The following is a 21,517-nucleotide window of genomic DNA, read 5'->3' as shown; positions in this document are numbered from 1 at the left end:
ATGCAGAATACAAAGACCTTAGATCCTAGGACGGAGAACCTCTGTGGTCCAATAGTACTGTCACCTTCATCTGCCTTTCCTCCCTTTCCTCCCGCCCCTTCTTTCCAGGATAATTCAAATACAAGAAGAACTCATTACATTTTTACCCCTTTAGACTTTGATCTTAGAGTTATTTAAGGAAGATCATATTTCCAAGTCTAGCATTTTTTCAAGGTCTTGCATTTTTCATCTGTGAAATACTGGCACTTCTCTACAATATGTTTAAATAAGCATTGACCTATTTGAGGGTTCTTGCTTTGTAAAATGCTATCTCCTTTTTTTAAAAAATATATATTTTATTGATTTTTTTACAGAGAGGAAGAGAGAGGGATAGAGAGTTAGAAACATCGATGAGAGAGAATCATCGATCAGTTGCCTCTTGCACAACCCCCACCGGGGATGCGCCCGCAACCAAGGCACATGCCCTTGACCGGAATTGAACCTGGGACCTTTCAGTCCACAGGCAGACGTTCTATCCACTGAGCCAAACCAGTTTTGGCAGCTATCTCCTTTTTATCTCTAATGTCAGCACAGTGTCAAGAGTTAGCTTTCCTAAAACTAGATAATGATAGGATTTACAATAACATGGTATTAATAATGCATTAATATGCAATAATAACTCAATAGCATCAGCTAAGTACATATTAAAACAGGGCAGTCACTAAATAAATAACATTTTATGTGACCATTTTATATGTACTTTTTAGAGCTACTATTCAATGCATAAAACTGAGCATCTGTATAATACAAATTTTATTTTTATCATGTAGCCCATAAAATGTGGATGAATATTTCTAAAAATGAAAACTGTAAAGTTTTTCTCTTTCTCATATAGCAATGAAGGTCAAAGTAGAACAAGGCACATGATCTACTTTCTTAGATAATCTTAAGATTTTTGAAAGACCTTTGAAACTCATGAATTTAACGCTCTCATTTTATGAGAGAGGATTAGAAAGTAAAAAAGATTAAGTGACTGAATTCAAGTTATAAAGTTAATTAGCAAAAGCAGATAAACTAAAAGGCAAGGCTCCTGAACTCAAAATCTGTCTGTCTTTTCTCTCTGTATTTCACAAGAACAAACTTGGGGAGTAAACTAGAGGCATTTTTACTTATCTGCTGTGTGTTTCTGTGTGAGTATAAAACAACCTTAGTTTATAATGATGGATGTCATCTCGCAGGAATTCAGAAGTTATTTCAAGACTTAATAATCATTTATATAATGAAGCATCATCCATAGCACTACTGTTTTCTAAGACCAAATAAAATATGAATAAAGAAGCAGTTGGGTAGACTTAAGATGTTTAAGCCTACAAATGGTTAACTTAAAATGATAAAAAGTCATTTTTATATGACAATAATACTCAGTAATAAAATGCATTAGAGGATTGTAACTTTCTATTATATGTGCCAACATATCCTACAAGATGGTTAGTCATAACTCTACATTTCTACCTTGCTTCTAAAGTGAAGGTTATAGTGTTTATATTGTTTTCTTCAGTAGATTTAAAACAGAGAAATCACCTTCTTTTTTACTTTGTCTACCAGCAAAATTGTGTTAGACAAGCTATATTTTTAGTTCAATGTTAATGGGTTCTATTTTACTATTTTGGAAGTTCAGAGTGGATTCTATAGGAAGCAAAGATTTCATAATAAAATAAACATAAGAGGTTAGAGAGACTTCCCAGGGACTTCTACAGTGACAGAGTTTTAAGATGCAAGATGTACTTAGATATAAGATGCATTGGGCATTATAGAGATGGAGAAACATGGAAATTTACAGAGCAATAAAAAAAACCCACAAAATTTGTATGACTAAAAATGGGATCAAAATTGGGCAGAGAGAGATGGGTAAGGGATAGGCACTCATGTATTTTACTTATACTTCATTTTGACAACAATGGAAACTGATTGAAAGGCTTTCAGAAGTTTAATAATATGCTGAGATGTGCCAAGTAATACATAGCTCCCACAACACAGCATACTTTACCATGTCTCTGTGTCTTTGCTTTTAGGCTCCCTCTGCTTGGCAATGCCATTATCATTCCTATCCAATTATCTCGCACTTACAATTATCTACTGTTACATGTCCAGATTTCCTTGCGGGTCTATATGAATGCTTTGAGGGCAGAAATCTTATATTTTCAGTGCCTCCACAAGAGGCTAGGGATTGTGACAACTCAGTAAATTTTTGCTAAAACCACCTTCATTTGTTATTAATATTAAATACATTGTGTGAAGTTATTTTAAAGAATATATATTCAGAATAGGAAAATACTTTATTTGCAAATGGATGATTTAATCTTATATTAATGAGATATAGCCTTAGATTCCATGAGAAAAATGGGGACTCAAAAAAGTATGCCATGCCATGCATCAATGATTTTATAATACTTTTATTTTAAGATATTTGGGGGAGACTCTCTTATATTCTCTGTCTTCATAAATATTTAATAGTAGTACTTTATTCAAATTAATATTAAAAACATATTTATGTAATTTATTTCAAGTACATAAGTATAAGGAGACCTACATATACCAAAAAAAATGCTATACCCTAATCTTTATTTTTTATTATTTTGTTTTTAATCTTTTAAAAAAGTAAAAATTCTATAGACTATTATTCTTTTTACTCTTATTATTTAGCTACTTTACTCAAACAGAATAACAACAACAAAATTCTTATTTTGAGAGTGTTATTTAACTTATGGAGGTCACCAATAAAAAAAGTTAAGATAAATGATTTTTTATGTTACTATTTAATTAGGTTTACATTAAATAGTTAATAAATAAATGCCACCGTTGCTGGCATTTGTACATGATATCACAATCTATACTTTTATGTTAATAATTTTCCAATAGCATCTGCCTTCTGTATGGAAATACTGAAAGCAAAACCTCACTCTCCAGTTAATTCATCAACTCAATTTGAAGGCTTAATCTTCCTCTAGAAAACAGCATATGCCATTATCCTATAAGGAATTGGACGCTATCCAAGCTGGTAGAATGGAGGTATATTCTATGCAGGTCCCACTTGATATTTGACCAAACATTATTAGTGAGCTTTTAGTGATCAATCATTGTCCATAAAGGAAACAATGACACTAGGGCAACTAAATGCCTAGTGTCATCAACGAGTCCTGTACATTCAGCTTCTGAAGGTGGCGCTTTGGTTCCTGGAGTGAAGTAAAATTTCATGCAAGTAAAAACCTATTACAGTTGACCTTGAACAACTCATGTTTAAACTGTGTGAATCCATTTATATGCATTTATTTTTCAATTTGCCAACAGTTAAATTCACCCACACAGTTCATACCTGAGTTGATCCAGGGTCAACTCTGTGGTTGGGAATCCACGTATGAAGAGAAGAGACTAGTTATATGCAGATTTTACTCTGTGCTGGAGGTCAGCACCCTTAAAGCCCACATTGTTAAAGAATCAAACGCATTGTACAAGTTATTGCAGGTGTATCTAAGCAAATGAGAGATCTGACTTGCAAATAGGAACTGAGTAAGAATGGATTATAAAATTTCATCCACTAAATAATAAAGTGATTAAAAACACATTCATCATCTATATTATAAAAACTCAGTGGCCCTAATGCCAGAAGGACCAAAGATCTGTGCGGGTGGTGGGCTGCAAGCATGGTGAGGCTGCCCAGGTGGGCAGGGCTGCAAGATTTCACATGCTGGGCTTCTAGTAATATATAAGCACGTATAGATTAGACTGGGATAGCATACTGTTAACGAAAAAATTACAAAATAAATTAATGACTATTAAAGGACTTTAATAAAACTTTAAATGATAAAACAGCAGGTGCCTTTATTTTTATAAGTTAGTATTATTAGCTCTATTATTAAGCAATTGTATTATGTCTTTCTCCAAAATAAGTATTACATAAGGTTATGGATATGAAATAGAGTGGAGGAGAAGGCTTAGAATATAATTGTCTTGAGTTCAAATTATGATTCTAGTAGTTATTTACTGGGTGGGAGGGAGGCTAGGCAAGGGGTCACTTAGCTAAGTCAATTATTCTCTCTCAGATTCAAATTTTTGGTCTGCAAAAATATAATTACATAGTAATCATAATGTTGTTAAAATTAGAAATGTTGTATATAAAGTAGCTTGCATGGTTTCTGGCCCTAGTGCATGGTAATTAAATACCATCAATCATGTTTAATTCCTCTTCAGGATAGCTCAGCATGAATGAAGCTATTATTTAAAATTTGCTTAAACTTTGACTCTTAGCTTAGATCCTGTAATCACTCACCACATAAAAATATTCAATATGCTTTTTTACAAGAAACAGCACCTTCAGGAACATACATCCATTTGCTAATTGTATATATGAACTATGGCCAAGTCCAACTAAATATGTTCAAAACAGAACGCATTCCCTTCACCCAAACCATGTACACCATTTAACATCATCACCACCCAGTCATGCAGGAAAAAATCCTTGGAATTTTTTTCTCAGTTTGACAATTCCATTTCTCCATTCTTCCCAACATGCTCATGTCAAGCCATCAGCAGCAGCATTTTCCCTGGACTCATCTAGTGGTGTTCTTTGTAATTTCTCTTTCTCCAGTTGTGTCCCCCAGAAATGTATTCTATAAAGTCAACAGAGTGATTTTCCTAAGACTAAAATAATTCCACATGACTTTCTAATGAAAAAGTTCTTCAATGATTCCTTCCACTGACTAGATAAATCCAAGCTTCTTAACAAGGCAAATTAAATTTTTCATGTGTTGGACTGTAATTCTCCTTTAATCACAGTTTACTAGTATGCACTGGTAGGTAACACTGACTTGTAATTGTCCATGAGCACCAAGCTATTTCAGACCTCGAAGGCTAGTAAATAATGTGACATATTCTTTTCACCTGGTTAACCTCTACTCAATTTTTCTAAACTAATTTGTTTAGGAAGCCTTCTAAATACCCCCTCATCATGATAACTGTCCTCCTCAAAACCCCAAAAGCCAAGTATTTATCTCAATATCAAATTTATCACGCTAAACTAGATGTAACTGTTTTATACTATTTCTAACTTTATTTTTTAACCTACAAATGATGTTACTATTTTTGTCTTTGTATTCCCATAGCATAGTAAATGGAAGTTACATAATAAATCATTGGTTTGTTGGGCTGAATAGAAAATCTTATTCTCACTGACAACTATTTTTTTCCCACTTATTAGAAACAAAATTAGATAGAATTAGTGTCTACCATAAGGGAAAGATAAACAATTTCAAATCTGCCTTCATATTTTGGGAACCCAAAACTAGATGTGAGTTTTGTATTATACTGTCATTTATTCCAATTTACTTATTTAAAATCTAGAAATGACGTTTGTTAAGAACATAGGAAAACAAAACAAAAACATGTTTGTTAAGAATCTAGGACATTCCAGAATTGTTTTGACCTCTGCACATATGAGACAACAAAACCACAGTGATTCTTGTCCTTGGTAACGAGCACTCTAGAAGGGAGGAGGCAAGGCAGACAATAAATGTCACACTCTAAATGCAAACACACATCACACTTGCATGGTGATCAGTGCAGAAGATAAAATTAATGACAGGAAAGGGACCTTATAGTATTGGGAGCCTCTTGCAACTATAAATAGTTGTTAGAAAAGGAAGTGAAAATGGGGTAAAAACCTGGAGGAAATGAGGACATGGAGGAAGTAGCTGGTATAGTCTCAGAGGAGGTGAAAGTGAAGTTCAAAGATGTGAAGGCAGCTGCCAGTCTCAAGGACAGAGAGGAGACCAGGGAGCTAACTGGAGTGGTCTAACAGAAGCAGAACTGAGCAGAAGACCAGATAACAATATATGACAAGAGGGAGTGTCCTATGGCTGGTGGCAGATGACAAAATGTGCTAGGCCCCACTGGCTTTTTTAATGATTTTGCCTTTTACTTCAAAATGAAGTGGAAAAGCACGAAAAAAATCTAAGCAAAGGGAAAGATGACACTGTTACCAGAATCATGCAGTCCACTGAAGGGGGCTCTGGCAAAAGTCTAACTAGACTTCTAATCAGAGGAGGTTTTCAGAGTCCTGAAGTAGAAAGAACAGTAGCTTGGATTGGGATGTTAAAAGTGAAAAGGGTGCCAAAACTGGTTTGGCTCAGTGGTAGAGCGTTGGTCTGCAGACTGAAAAGTCCCAGGTTCGATTCGGATCAAGGGCATGTACCTTGGTTGCAGGAACATCCCTAGTAGGGGGTGTACAAGAGGCAGCTGGTTGATGTTTCTCTCTCATCGATGTTTCTAGCTCTCTAGCTCTCTCCCTTCCTCTTTGTAAAAAATCAATAAAATATATTAAAAAACAAAAAACAAAAAAACATGTGAAAATGGTGGGAATCATTGCTTTCTGAGCAAGTTTTCAAGATGAGCTTGGAGTTGTTGCTCAGGATCATGTTTGGAGTTTGAAAGAAGTCAGGCACTAAGCCTGTCTCCAAGGTTAGTTGACTAAGGTGACCACAAGTTTGCATATGCCTTAAACACATATTAAATATCGAAGTCACCAAGAATTTTGACCCAAGTACTGTGGAAGTGAGTGTCAGTAAGGCAGAAATTAAACTCCATAAGAGTGACCAGAAAATCTGCAGATAACAGTGGGAGGTGAGGTTAGGGAGAAGAAGAGATAATGGGAGAGGAACAGATCTTCTGTAGCTGATAGTATCAAGGAAGGGTAATGGATGGTACATTCTTGAGAGATTAAAAGGGAGGATAATAAGGAGAATTAGAACTAACTGTCTTGAAATACCAATGAGAAACTAGGGGTCCACCTCTTAAATCTCCATGGTCAAAGATAAGAGGGGTGTGCAGAGAAAAACCTGCCGTTTGAATGTACTGCAGAGAAAACATTGCTTTTCTATCTCCTCTGCAGCAGAGCAAAAAGGAGAGAAAAGACTCGCTCTGAAGGTGGTGGGGGTTTTTTGGTTACAGTTCTCCTGCCAATTTGCCTGGCTATGGTCTAATTTTAGGTAGTAGCTCTTTGAACTTGTTCTCTATTTCATCTATAAGATTGTTCTCTTAATATTTTTTTAGTTTGGGTGATCAATTTAGGTAAATTATTGTCTTTTTAAAAAATTATCCTGTTCATTCATGTTTTCAAATTTTACATTATTAAAGCAAAACTGTTTCATGATAAATGTAGTGATTTTGTTTTTGTATTATTTCCATCTTACAATAGTATTATGAAAATTTGCACTTTCTTCCTTTTTTCGTAGATTAGCTAGTGGTTTATTCATTTTATTATGTTTTGATTTTTGTTGTTTCTTTTTTTTCAGAGCACCAAATTTTGATTTACTTCTTATTTAAAAATATTTTTATAATACATTTATACTTGCTGTTACACTAGTTAATTCTTGTATTTACTTGTGTGTTTTGTTTATTTTATGATGCATTATAACAGGTGTATAAAATCTTCATAAAATTCTCAAAAATAAAAATACACTAATTTCACTAAACAAAATAACAAACATAATCCAGCAACTAAATTTCAAAATTAAAATGTCATAACCTAATGGAATTCGTATAAAAAATGTAAAATAGATTTATTTAGAAATATATTAAGGTCAACCAGCATCCCATTAGCTCAAGAAAAAAAATCATTACTGTCTGCATAGATGGTAGGTATTTATTTGACCTGAATTAACCACCATCCTTACTTTTATTTTTTTAAGATAGAGAGGAAGGGAGGGAGGGAGGAAAGGGAAGAGAGAGATATATTGGTTGCCTACTTCATGCACCTGGACCAGGCCAGGGATCAAACCTACAACCTGATTACATGGGAATTGAAACCATGACCCTTCTGTGCACAGAGGGGCACTCTAACCACTGGGACGCTGGCCAGGGCTAACATTATTATTTTCAAAAAGTCAATAAAATAGGAATAGAACAATAATTTCTTATGCTAATAAAATATATATTTTTAAACCAAAAATCTAATAAAATGAGAGCATAGGAAACATTCCCACTCATTAAAAAAAGTATATTTATTGTAAGAACTAGCAAGTTAAATTAAAAGAAAAATAATGGATAGAACAATATAAAATTATCACTATTTATAAAATACAGTCCTGGATAATATAAGGAAACCAACTGAAAATTATAAAAATAAGATAATTAAATAAGAAGGTAGATTAAAATTTATATAAAGAGACTAATAGCTTTCATATATACAAACATCAACCAGAAAGAAGAATAAGAAAAAAGAACTCTATTTATAATAACAAGACACAGAAACAGACCAACAAAAAAATGTATAGGACTTGTACAAAGAAAATATTAAAAAAAAATAAAAGCTACTAAAGGACATAAAGAAAGCATACAAATAAAGAGGCAGAAAGTTCTTGGTTAGAAAGATTCATTATCAAAATGAAATAATTTAACCCTAAGTAATTAATTTATATATTTGATATGTTCTCAATAAAAATATAGTTAAGCGTGGCCAGCATGGCTCAGTGGTTGAGTGTTGACCTATGAACCTGGAGCTTGGGGTTGGATTCTTGGTCAGGGTATATACCCAGGGCACAGGCTCAATCCTCAGGGTGGGGTATGCAGGAGGCAGCCAATCGATAATTCTTGTTCATGATTTATGTTCCTATATCTCTCTCCTCTAAAATCAATAAAAATATGTTAAAAATATCTATATTCAAATATATATATATATATATAAACACACACACACACACACACACACACACACACATATACAGAGTTAAAGAAAACAAAACAAAAAAAACCACTGAACTAAGTTGTTTAAATGTAAAGGAAAGAAAGATAACAGAAAGGTTAACCAGAAAATTTTTTAGGAAAAACAGCATTCAGGTAAGATAGCACTACCATATTATAAAGCATAGTTTAATACCTGAATAATTAAAATTGTCTGACAGTTACTCATGAAAAAAATAGGTCATCTAATGGTTTAGAAGAATAAGTCTAGAGTCAAAGTCATACACATAAGAAAATGCATGATAAAATAACTGTAACATTTATAATCAGTGAGAAAAAGATGAACTATCCAATATACAGGGTAGGACAAGTGTAGGTATACACTTGTTCATATGTAAAATAATACAATCAATAAATAACAATACAAAAATAAACTGTTTCATGTACTCACACATGTAAACCTACTCTAGCTACATCCAGTACTGAGTGGAGAAAATGGCAAACTTTCCTAAAATATCTTGCTGTATAGTAGGATGAATCCCTAATACAACAAAGATTTAAACAAATAATCTGAAGCCAGTAAATCACTAGGAGAAAACCTACAATAACTGTTACTTGGGCTTACATATCAATAGGAAGATGGGAAATGACTATGAACACAGATTTTACAGAAAAAGTAATAGAACTGGCTCTTAGACAGAAGCATTGTACTCAAACTAATAAGCAAATGGATATAAAATAAGTGCTATTTTTTTACCTATTTGATTGGCAAAAAAACAAACAAACAAAAAACAAATATTTGATGTGACACACATCTAAGAGACTGTGTAGAATTAATCATTCTCAACTTGGCAACTGGAATTGTAAATTTTTTAAGACCTACAGAATATAATTTGACAGTTATTTCTAAAACCTACAAGTGCGTAAACCCTTTGGTTTCACTTCTGGGAATTTACTCTATTGAAATAGGTGCCCACATAGAATATGATGTATGTTCAGTGCTATTTATTTCTTTACTGCCAGTAAAAGAGCAATTGAAATTTAAAAATCCACCCTCATTGAATTTCTGAGAGTATTATCTACATATAAAGGAATATTATGTAGCTATGAGAAAAGTTTCGAGGGAAATATTCCGTATTCATATGGAAAGATAACCCAGGATATATTGTGAGGGCGGGGGGGGGGGGGGGGGGCGGGGGGATGCATACAGAAAATCAGGAAATAAGCAAGACATTAATAAAAGGGATACCTCAGGTGGGTGACTAGATAAATGCATTGTAATAGTGAGAAATTTTGCTTTTTACCCTCTCACAATATCTAGCTGAGTATGAACACAGAGAATATATATTGATACATTCTATAGGTAAGTGATAAATTCTATAGGTAGAATATGTGTACATATTTCTATATGTGTGTGTGTGTTTATGTGTATATATTTGTATATAGATAGAATATATATTATTTATTTATTTATTTATTTATTTATTTATTTATTTATTTATTTTTAATAACTACCCAGACGCTGAGACATGGCTTCAAATCTGAGACATTCCATGTTACTGCTCTCTGAGATCTCACATCATCAACCTTGCTTTTCAATAGTAAATTATATACGTCTCTGATATTTTCCAGTTTCCGCTCTGCACTGCCTAGCCCCTGAACAGAGACCTGCGCCCTTCATATCTGTGCAATTCTATAATAGTTAATCATTTTGTGGTTTAATCTTCTCTTTACTTTCTTCTTCCCACAACTGAACCAAATAAGGATATGCGATTCCTAAGATTCCTGTCTCTCTGATTTTCGGATCTGATTTAGGTGTTCACAGGATACAAGGATGCTTGCTGTGCTTCTTAAATTTAATTGTGGGGTTAATGGGAGCGATGAAAACACTGCTTTGGTTCCAACATAAATTACCTTCTCTCTGCAGGAGGAGCGTTATCCGCGGCTTGGACCGTGAGTGCGTAGGTTCGCCCCACCACCAGCTCCACCCCTGGAGCGATGGTGACAAGCCCTGTTTCTTTATTGATGACGAAGTCTCCCTGATCCCCAATCAGGATTTCATAGGAGATCTCCCCATTGGTCCCTTCGTCCGGGTCGAATGCAGTGAGCTGGAATTGAAAAGCACAACATCAATCCTCTGGGACTTAACTTTTCACTATTGTGTTATTTTTCCCTCAACAAAAGCAGCTTGCTTTCAAAGACAGAAACAAAATCAGTAAAGGACGTTTTCTTGGCGAATACACGCCTGTTTTCTTGAATTGAGGCTACCTACCAGGTTTGGTTATGCTACTGCAGCAATCACATCAGGAAGGATCTTCCTCTAGTTTTCTTGTAAGAGTGATTGAAGAGAAAGGTTTTGGATCTTGAAGACTACCTTTATTTTAACTTAATAAAGGCAAAAAGAGGAAAGCCCTGAAGTAAATCTAATATCCCTATAGAAAACGTAATTATTTTTTCTCTATTTTACCTCCTGCTCTTGACACATACACGCATATTACATGGACCGAGGCCTGGAGAAATGGAAACGGGTGAAGCTGGCTTTTATTACTCTCATTCTTCCTTTTGCTCTCATCCCCCCCCCCTCCTTATGCTTTCCCTTTTGTGTCCCAGAGATTCTTTTGTTCTCATGTCCCTTTATGTACATTGGATTTAGGAAATATTCTTATAATCTGACCACACTGACTTATAAATCATAAACAAGCCTAGAGTATTAGCTTTTTAAAATTAAACAAATGCATCCCTAAGTGTAGAATAACTAAAAATTGAAATATCAAGCCCAAGAAACTTTTTTTCTTTTTTTAGCAAAGGGATTCAATTCAGAGTACCTGAAATGATATTTCACAAGCATCTATAAGGCAAATTTGCACATATTTATAATTATTTTAGAGAAAATGATGTCAGTTAAATGCTATATTTGGGTCATTTTTTTGTGTGTGTGTGTGTGTGTGTGTGTGTGTAAACAGAGTAACCATTATTAGTATCACATGGCGTAATTAAGATAGTAATTTAATGTTAAATAAGGCTCCTTAATCTTCTGATAAAAATGCATTTACTTAAGGGGGCGGGAATAAATTCTAGTGGAAAATCATATAAATGTTTTATAAACATTCGCAAAATTTTCTGTTTTTACCATACCAAAAGTGATGGATGAGAAAAGGAAGGTGACCCCATTTTACACATAAGAAAAACGCAATTAAAAGTGTTCTATTGAATAAAGAAAAGAAAAAAACACCGCATGATTTTAATAAACTTGCAGATAAATGTTTTCATTTACTGATATTTTCTTATATATTTTCATCCATGAACATCACTTCTAGAAAACTGGTTCTTTATCATTAACAGAATCCTTTGGGGGGTGGGAGACTTCTGGACACTCTGGTGTACCTTTGAGATAAAATGTGAATGTGCACATTTACCTTGAAAGCTGAATTCAAATTCAGGAACCCCATGTTAAGGAACGGCCCTTTCAAATGTTTATATTTATTGTCCTGATGAAGTGCGAAGTGCTTTACATACCCCATCATGCCATCCACGGACAAAACTGTGCATATTCTAGTTCTAGTTTTATTACCCACTGCATTTAGAGTGATAATATTTATAGAAATAGGAGAGAGGGAGAAGGAGAAGGGAAGGAGGAGGAATAAGGGGGAGGGGGAGGGATAAGGGGATGTGGAAGAGGGAGAGGGAGAAAGAGAAGAAATTTGAGAATTTTCGAAGCTGGCATTAATTCAGCTAAATCTAAGCTTAGGTATTTGGTGCTAGATAGATGTGGTTGCCAGAGGAAAGGCTTATGTGAGAACGACAGACATAGTCCTAAAGGCAAAGGAGAAGGAAACTATTTCCAGAACTTGTCAAAATGAATGATGTATATTTATGGAGAACTATTCAAGCCAGACAAACTCATTCCCTTTTGTGTGCGGATAAAATTAGAAAATTGGATGACTGGGGGTAGCAAAGGAGATATCAATTTTGATTATAGTAAATCACTTAACACATGTCTCAGGGAATCTTAATTAAAATTTAGCTCAAATTGCGCTCAATATTAACATTCTTTGTGGGACTTAAATTGGCTAAAGGAATTTAATGATAAATGGCAATGCATCAAGTTAAAAAAATATAGAGGAGCATGCTTCAGGGATGTAGGTATTATGGCTGGTCTTATTTAACATTTTCATAAATGATGTTGGAAGGAAGGATAAGCTGGATTGTAATTAAACTTAAGAAGGCACTCATCTGGGAGGTGCCATAAATACAAAAAAATAAAAAAATAAAAAATACCACAAAACACAAGTGACAGAAACACCCCTGCAACTGCAGGACCAGCAAACCACAGATCAGCTAATATTTTCAGGGACCACAGCTAGTATCACAGAAACCACTAGCAAGGAGTAGTTTAATAAATAAGGCAAAAATAAATTGGAGTCTCAAAAATGAAGTAGGAATAGAATGAAAGTCATAATTGACATAGAAATGATCACAGACCTAAACTATAATATAAAAGTGTGAATGTAGTCTTTTTATATGAATAGAGGTATATTTTCACTAGAAATTATGATTGAATTGATCATGAGTGTGTTAATCCTTTGGCATTTTTTAAAATATATTTTATTGATTTTGTACAGAGAGGAAGGGAGAGAGATAGAGAATTAGAAACATCGATGAGAGAGAGTCATCTATCAGCTGCCTCTTGCACACCCCCTACTGGGGATATGCCCGCAACCAAGGTACATGCCTGACCGGAATCGAACCCGGGACCCTTTAGTCTAGGGGTGTCGAACTCAATCAGAGAAGGGGCCAAAATCTAAAATCCAGCCTAAATCGCAGGCCGAATGGTTTACTGAACAGTCATAAACTGACAATGTCATAAACTGACAGCGGAGTGCAGTGATGACAGCGTGGTGCGTGCCACATTGCAAGGCCTGGCGGGCTGGATTTGGCCCGCGGGCCTTGTGTTTGACACATGTGCTTTAGTCCCTAAGCCGACGCTCTATCCATTGAGCCAAACCAGTCTCGGCAATCCTTTGGCATTTTTGCCTCCTGGGCATCCTGGGTCCTTGTTTCTAGGAAGAGTCCCTCATTTTCCTCTGGGGAGTAAGAATTCCCCTTCATAGTCTTTGTTTGGGTGGGGCTGACACTTAGCTCCACCCATGGCAGCGAGGCTTAGGCCTGGATATTGTTTGGTTTAAGAAATGGCAGTTACCTAAGTTGCTATATTCATACCTAAGTTGCTATATTCAAAACTAGACAGTTAAAGGAAACAGAGTCACTTAAGTAAAATCTCATCATATTTAGTACAAAATAAGGTCATGAATATTCACGTTTTCTCTCCTTCAAATAAAGTTCAATTTGCAAAGAGAACTCTGGCATGTATACCTGAGTTTAGAGAAGTATGGAAAATACTGTATCCTTTCTGTAAGGAGAGAGTTATGGACGTGTGCTCGCTCCATCTACTTGGTGGTAATCATAATACCAGAATTAATTTCCAAACTTAAATTAGGAAAAATAATAATCTGGAGGAAAACATTCATTTTAAGATAATATAATAAGAACCTACATGGTCTCAGGCACTGTATTGGGAGCTGGCAATAGACTAAATTTGGTAAATAAAATTAGGCCTTGTTTATTTTTTTTTAAATTTACTATATATGAAAAAAATATTAGTAAAAAAGAGAATCCATATTGACACATTGTAACAAATGCTATTCAAAAAATAATCGTAAAGCACAATGAGTATGTTGCAGAATAGACATCAAAGTCGTTGGGAATAGATTGTACTTAAACTGGGTCTCACAGATGAGAACATGATGGAAAAGTATGGATTAAGAGCAGTTCATGGACTGTCCTTATTTGCAGATGACATGATACTGTACTTAAAAAATCCTAAAGACTCCATCAAAAAACTATTAGGCTTAATAAATGAATTCAGTAATGTAGCAGGATACAAAATTAATGCCAAGTAATCTATGGCATTTCTATACATCAATAGTGAATTTACAGAAAGACAGATAAAAACACACACACACACACACAAAACAATCCCATTTACCATCACACCTAGAAAATTAAGATATCTGGAAATAAATTTAACTAATGAAGTATAAGACCTCTACGTGGAAAACAACAGGACACTGAAAAAAGAGATAGAAGTCATACACAGATGGAAGAACATACCAAGTTTGTGTTTTGGTAGAATCAACATCATTAAAACATCCATACTACCCAAAGCAATCTATAGATTCAATGCACTACCCATTAAAATACCAACAGCATATTTGACAGACCTAGAAAGAACTCTCCAAAAATTCATCTGTAATTAAAAAAAAAAGACCCAAAATAGCCACAGCAATACTGAGAAAGAAGAACAAAGTAGGTGAGATCTCAATACCAGATTTCAATCTGTATTACAAAGCCACTGTTCTAAAAACAGCCTGGTATTGGCACAAGAACAGACATATAGACCAATGGAATAGAATACTGAATCCAGATATTGACCCAAAACACTATGCTCAATTAATATTTGACAAAGAAAGCATGAACATACAATAGAGTCTGACAGCCTCTTTAATAAGTGGTGTTGGGAAAATTGAACCGATACATGCAAAAAATTAAAACTTGACCACCAACTTACACCATACACTCAGAATGGATAAAGGGCTTAAACATAAGATGGGAAACCATAAAGATTCTAGAGGAATCCACAGGCAGCAAAATCTCAGACATAAATCGAAGCAATTTCTTCACAGATATGGCTCCTAGGGAAAGAAAAACTAGGGAGAAAAAAAGGGACTACATCAAAATAAAAAGCTTTTGTATAGTAAAAGAAACCATTAGCAAAACAAGAAAGTCCACTATATGGGAGAACATATTTATAAATGTTATCACTGATAAAGGTTTAATCTACAACATTTACAGGGAACTCATACAACTTAATAAAAGGAAGATAAATGATCCAATAAAAAAATGGGCAAGGGACCTAAATAGAAACTTAAAAAAAAAAAAAGACATAAGGAATGCCAAGAGACATATGAAAACATGCTCAAAGTCACTAATTATCTGAGAGATGCAAAACAAAACAACAATGCAATACCATCTCACACCTGTCAAAAAGGCTTTCACCAACAAATCAAAAAACCACAAGTGCTGGTGAGAATGTGGAGAAAAAGGAACCCTCGTGCACTGCTGGTGGGAATGTAGACTGGTGCAGCCACTGTGGAGAGCAATATGGAGTTTCCTCAAAAAATTAAAAATAAAACTCCCATTTGATCCAGTAATCCCACTTTTAGGGATATATCCCAAGAAACCAGAAACACCAGTCAGAAAGGATATATGCACCCCTATGTTCATAGCAGCATGATTCATCATAGATAAGATTTGGAAACAGACCACCTGAAGATGAGTGGATTAGAAAACTGTGGTACATCTACACAATGGAATACTACGCTGCTGTAAAAAAGAAGGAATTCTTACCACTTGCAGTAGCATGGATGGATCTGGACAGCATTATGTTAGGTGAGATAAGCCAGGCAATGAAAAAAACATACCATATTATCTCATTCATGTATGGAAAATAAAGAACATTATAAACTGATGAACAAAAAGATAGATCCAGAGGCAGTAAAGCATTGAACAGACTGTCAAATGACAGCGGGAAGGCTGAGGAATGTTGGAGAGGAGGTGAAAGAGATTATCTAAAGGACTTGTATGCATGTATATAAGCACAACAAATGGACACAAGACCCTGGGGGCGGGGGGATGAGGACATGCAACAGGGGGTAGGGGAGGCTGCGGGAAGGTTAATGGGGAAAAAAAGGAGATATATGTACTACGATATGTAATACTTTAAACAAAAAAAAAATTTTAAAAAAATAAATATAAAAAATAAAAGAGCAGTTCATGGAACAGGGAAGAGCCTTGTGAGAACCCTGAGGGAAACGGAATGAATGAGGCTCTGAGAAAAGCTGACTATGATAAATTAGAGAAAGGCTAACATATGATGAAATTTCAGAGATGTGTAAAAGATGGTAGAGGGTTTTATGTGCAGTGAGGTTTGAGAATCACTGTGTGAGGCAAATAAATAATGAAAGGATTCACTTATAGTTGATATTCAATATGCAAAGTAGACTCTACATCCTTTATTCTCTCTTGATTTTTGAGGGCAGAAAATCTAGAAAGAGTGACATGATTTTAGGTAAGGAGGCTACAAGAGAATGGAAGAAAATTATTTTAATGGTTATCCTATATAATTAAAGCCTAATATGCAAATCCACCAAACTGCAGAACGACTGGTGGAATGACCAGTTGCCATGACTCACACTGATCACCAGGGGCAGATGCTCAATGAAGGAGCTGCCACCAGCCTGCAGGCCCCGATGGTCACCCTACAGATTGGCCCTGATCACTGGCCAGGCCTAGGGACCCTACCTGTGCACAAATTTTGTGCACCAGGCCTCTAGTTTATAATAAAAATCATGATAAAACTGCTGGTTCTCAAAAAATGGACTGAAATATTTTTTACCTAATGTGGGTAAAAAAATAAATTTGAAGGAAAAAAAAGTTTTGATATACAGCATAAATACCAGTCACACAATAAAGAACAAAGCAATACTGGGTTCTATGACACACACAGGATACTTACGCTATTACGAAAGGGTTTTTCTGATTTATACAGACACAAATGGGGCATACTTAATGATAAAAACTATGTTGGAAACCTCATCATCTACATATTTGTTTCAATCGAGTGCTTTTTATTACTAAGGGAGATTGTCTATTTGTTAGGGATTTCTGGAAGACTGCTGTAACTTTAGAACTTTAAAAGCAGGAGTCTATTTTAACTTTGAATTGATTTCACTTAGATAGTATAAAAGGTGAGAGGTGGTGCTGTGCAGAGGACTTGCTTAAAAATACTCATTAAGGAGACATTCTCTGCCATTTCCAGAAACCCAGATAGTGACTGAGGCTTGGTTTATTTTGATTTTTAGCTTTGATAAAAATAAAAGAACACACTGTAATTTAAGACATTCACAGTTATTTCCAAGTATCATGCTGCTATCTTTAATTTTGTTATTTTGCATTTAATAAGGAAGAATTGTCCTGCTCCTTGTTTTGTCTATTTGTGAAAATGTTAAGTAGCACAGTTCTTAAGGACCATTGGAATAGGCTGCAGAATGATTGTCACATTAAACAATTTGTGATATTCCAATTCCTTCAGACAGTATTTCCTTTATTTTAATTCAAAAAATGCAAGAATGCAGTACACTGACATATCTTTTATCTTATAATTTTTGATACCTAACATAAAATTCTGGGTCTTATAAAATGAATACACTTACATGATAATGATGTAAAACCACAGGGATTCTCTCTTTTTATAAAAGCAAACTGCACACTATAATTGATGCCTGGAAATATTCATTCTATTTATTTCAGTAAAAAGAAGATAGATTTTACCCTATCAACATAGTGTGATTTTATTTGCTTTCCTCCACTTTAATCACAGGAATCCTTATTTTCAATACTCTGTCCCCTCCTTTGCACAATAGATCTGGTGCCCTCACTAGCAGACGACTGAAGTTGCTCCTTAAAAATGGCAACAAGGGGTAGTTAGAAAGTAGGACCCTTTGTTCTGGTGGGATGAAAAGGTCAGACAATTCTTTTTCCAAAAAGTAAGTAAAAATCAAGCAAAAACAGTCAAAACCCACTATTTGGGGCTATAACGATTAAGTAAAGTGCACATATTGAAAGAAATGACTCAAGAAAATGGCTGTCACTTTAGATTTAAAAAGCAGGGGTCAAAGCCACGTTTGAGTGTCATCCTATCCCCCACTTCCCCAGCACTGCCACGCCTCCCCGAATCCCACCCTCAAGTGCAGATAGCATGTAAGGTTTACTTATGAGGGGAGGACTGGCCATGGAAAGCAACAGGTTTGCCTTAAGAGAAAACAGACTGAATGTGATGTGGCCTTGATACAGGAACTAGGCACAGTGGGGAGTGAATGGAGACCAACCTCACCTCTGCCAATACAGGTTGTGATCCTGCAGGGGATCAACAGTGAACCAGCCAGGTTAGCAGAAAGAACCAGCTAATAAGAGCCCAACAGAAGGGCGGGATAAGCCTTCTGCTCCTCTCTGGGACCACACACACGCAGAGGGGACACAGGGGAAGGCCTGGGGAAAGGTGAATGCCAGACAGAGGCCTGAGAGCGCCTGGACCTGCAGTGAGTGCTCTCCCCAGACTAAACCCAGACCAACTCGCCAAGGTGGACGCCTCAGGGTCTTGAGGTGTTTGTGCAAATCTTGGTCTCAGTGACTGGCCAACATCAAGCTGTGCAGAAACAGAAACAACTTACCAAGAGCCAGCTAAACACCAAAAGTACGAGTCAAAGCAAACATCATGCAGCACGTTAGGAGCTGCACACTTAAGGGAAGCAGATTCAGCAAATAAACTTCCGACATGTAATTTAAAAAAAAAAGTCCTCAAGGTCAACATTCAAAATCCCAAGGTACTATGATATCCAAAAACAAACAAACAAATAAACAAACAAACAGAAAACACCAAGAAAACCATGGTGATTAAAATATAAATAAATCTAAATTGTTAGATAAATAACTACTCTGATATTTGTAAAAATGGTAAAGAAGCCCGGCTGGTGTGGTTCAGCAGTTGAGTGTCGACCCAGGAACCAAGAGATCACCAGTTCGATTCCCAGTCAGGTCACATAACCTGAGGGGGCATGCAGGAAGCAGCTGATAGATGATGTTTCTCTCTCTTTTCCTCTGTCTCTAAAAATTAACAAAAACATATTTAAAAAATGGTAAGGAAGACTTTATTCAGGACCTTTGCAACAGATGTCAAGACTATTACAATAGGAGAGGGAAAGAGATCAGATTCAATTCAACTCCAAATTTAGTTAACACAGGACTGATAGTCAAGAGCAGAGTTAGGAGGTCTGTGGATAAAAAATTACTTAATAGGTGACATCAAGGGTAGGAGGATTTTCAGATTGCACATAATAATCTAAAAAAAATACAGATAAAGCAATTGATAAAACAAAATATCCATTTATGAAAAAAAAATTCTCCATGAACTAGCAACACAAGGGAATATCTTCAACCTGATACAAAGCATCTACAATAAAACATAGAGCTAGCATTATATGTATTATGAGAGACTGAATGATTTTCCCTCAGTTCAGGAACAAGAAAAGGATGATCTCACTACTACTATTCAACCTTGTGCTTGATGTTCTAGTCAGTGCAATAATACACATAAAGAAACAACAACAAAAGCCATCAGATTGGAAAAGCAGATGTAAAACTATTCTTGTGGAAGAAATAATCATCTATGTGAAAAATACTAAGGTGGTTATTGCAGGAGAGGTGAAAGAGGGCATAGAGGTGATAAATGGTGATAGGAAAAAGAAAATACTAAGGAATCTACAAGAATGTATGAGAACTAACACACAAATAACAAGGCTAAACAAAATCTATTGTATCTAAGAAAATGTCAGTAAATGAAAACATTTTTCAACAAGTTTATTTATTGTCTTTTCGTATACTAGTATTAAAAATGAACAATCCAAAATGAAAACAATCCCATTCACAGCAGCATCAAAAATGATAAACTATGAATAAATTTAATAAAAACAATTGCAAAATCTACAAAAATTTTTAAAGAAATTTAAGAATACAGTCAGTCATCTGGTTATGTTGGATTCAATGTACATCGATTGTGGTCACTTCGCCATCTCACATTTATTTATAATTAAAAAGTTCCGTCATTTTGACATATGTACATATGTGCTTTATGTTGTTTTTTTATTTATTTATTTACCACATGTAAAGGTCAGGAATTGTTATCTTTTACATTTTTTTTACTATTTCACTTCATTACTGCTGTGTATGTGCTCCATGTGAGTGACATAGGTGCTTATATAGGTGGCTTCTGACCTATAGCGAAAATCTTGTTACATTGCGCCTAGGAATGGATCTCCGATATAACCTGAGGACCTACCATATGTGGAAAGGGTCCATATTCATGGATGGCCTAAATATTTTAAGTTGTAAATTCTCCACTATTTGATTTGTAAATTCAATGTAACCCCTATCAAAATTCTATCAGGTGCAGAACATAGGTTCACAAAAGTTTTAGATATAACACCAAAAGTATAATCCTATATAACAGAAGGCTAATATGCAAATCTACCGAAGGCAGAACAACTGGTTGCTATGACATCACTGACCACCAGGGGTAGACACTCAGTGCAGGAGTGGCCCCTTGGTGGTCAGTGTTCTCCCTCAGGGGGAGCACTGCTCAGCCAGAAGATGGGCTCACAGCTAGAGAGTACAGTGGCAGTGGCAGCAGCGCTAAGGACCCCTCAGGGGATATCCACCTGCCAGCTTAGGCTTGCTGCCCCTCAGCAGATGGACATCCCCCCTAGAGGTCCCAGACATGAATATCGTGCATGAATTTAGTGCACCAGGTCTCTAGTAATATATGAAAAGAAAAAAATAATAAATTAAACTTTCTCAAAATTAAAAGCTTATAGTCTTCAAAAAATACACTACTAGGAATGTGAGAAACAAAATACATACCCTGTGAAAAAATACCTACAAATCATGTATTTGATAAGAGACTTGCATTCATAATTTATTAAAGAAAAACAATGACTAATCAATACTGTTATAATGCCAGACCAAACCCCGAGTCCCTAATGTCTACTCGGCTAGTAGAGATGCATTATATGTGAGAAAAATCTGTCTTTCCTGGGAAAGTTAAAAAATGACACAGTGATATTAATAGAAG

The 21,517-nt window shown here is 35.3% G+C and overlaps 1 protein-coding gene across 1 annotated transcript in view; it reads right to left on the bottom strand.

The window, feature by feature from the left end:
• Positions 1–21,517, bottom strand: part of PCDH15 (protocadherin related 15) — a gene marked incomplete at its 3' end in the record, with an annotated part of 622,267 nt that overhangs the window by 224,626 nt on the left and 376,124 nt on the right. The window contains exon 16 of the mRNA XM_084903437.1: positions 10,627–10,820. Coding sequence (XP_084759563.1) covers positions 10,627–10,820 — 194 coding nt within the window. The remainder of the gene's footprint in view (positions 1–10,626; positions 10,821–21,517) is intronic.

This window comes from Pipistrellus hanaki (genome assembly GCF_964339955.1).
Source record: "Pipistrellus hanaki genome assembly, chromosome: 14".
NCBI lineage: Eukaryota > Metazoa > Chordata > Mammalia > Chiroptera > Vespertilionidae > Pipistrellus > Pipistrellus hanaki.
Note: the sequence above shows the minus strand (reverse complement) of the source record. Positions and strands in the feature narration are given on the sequence as shown.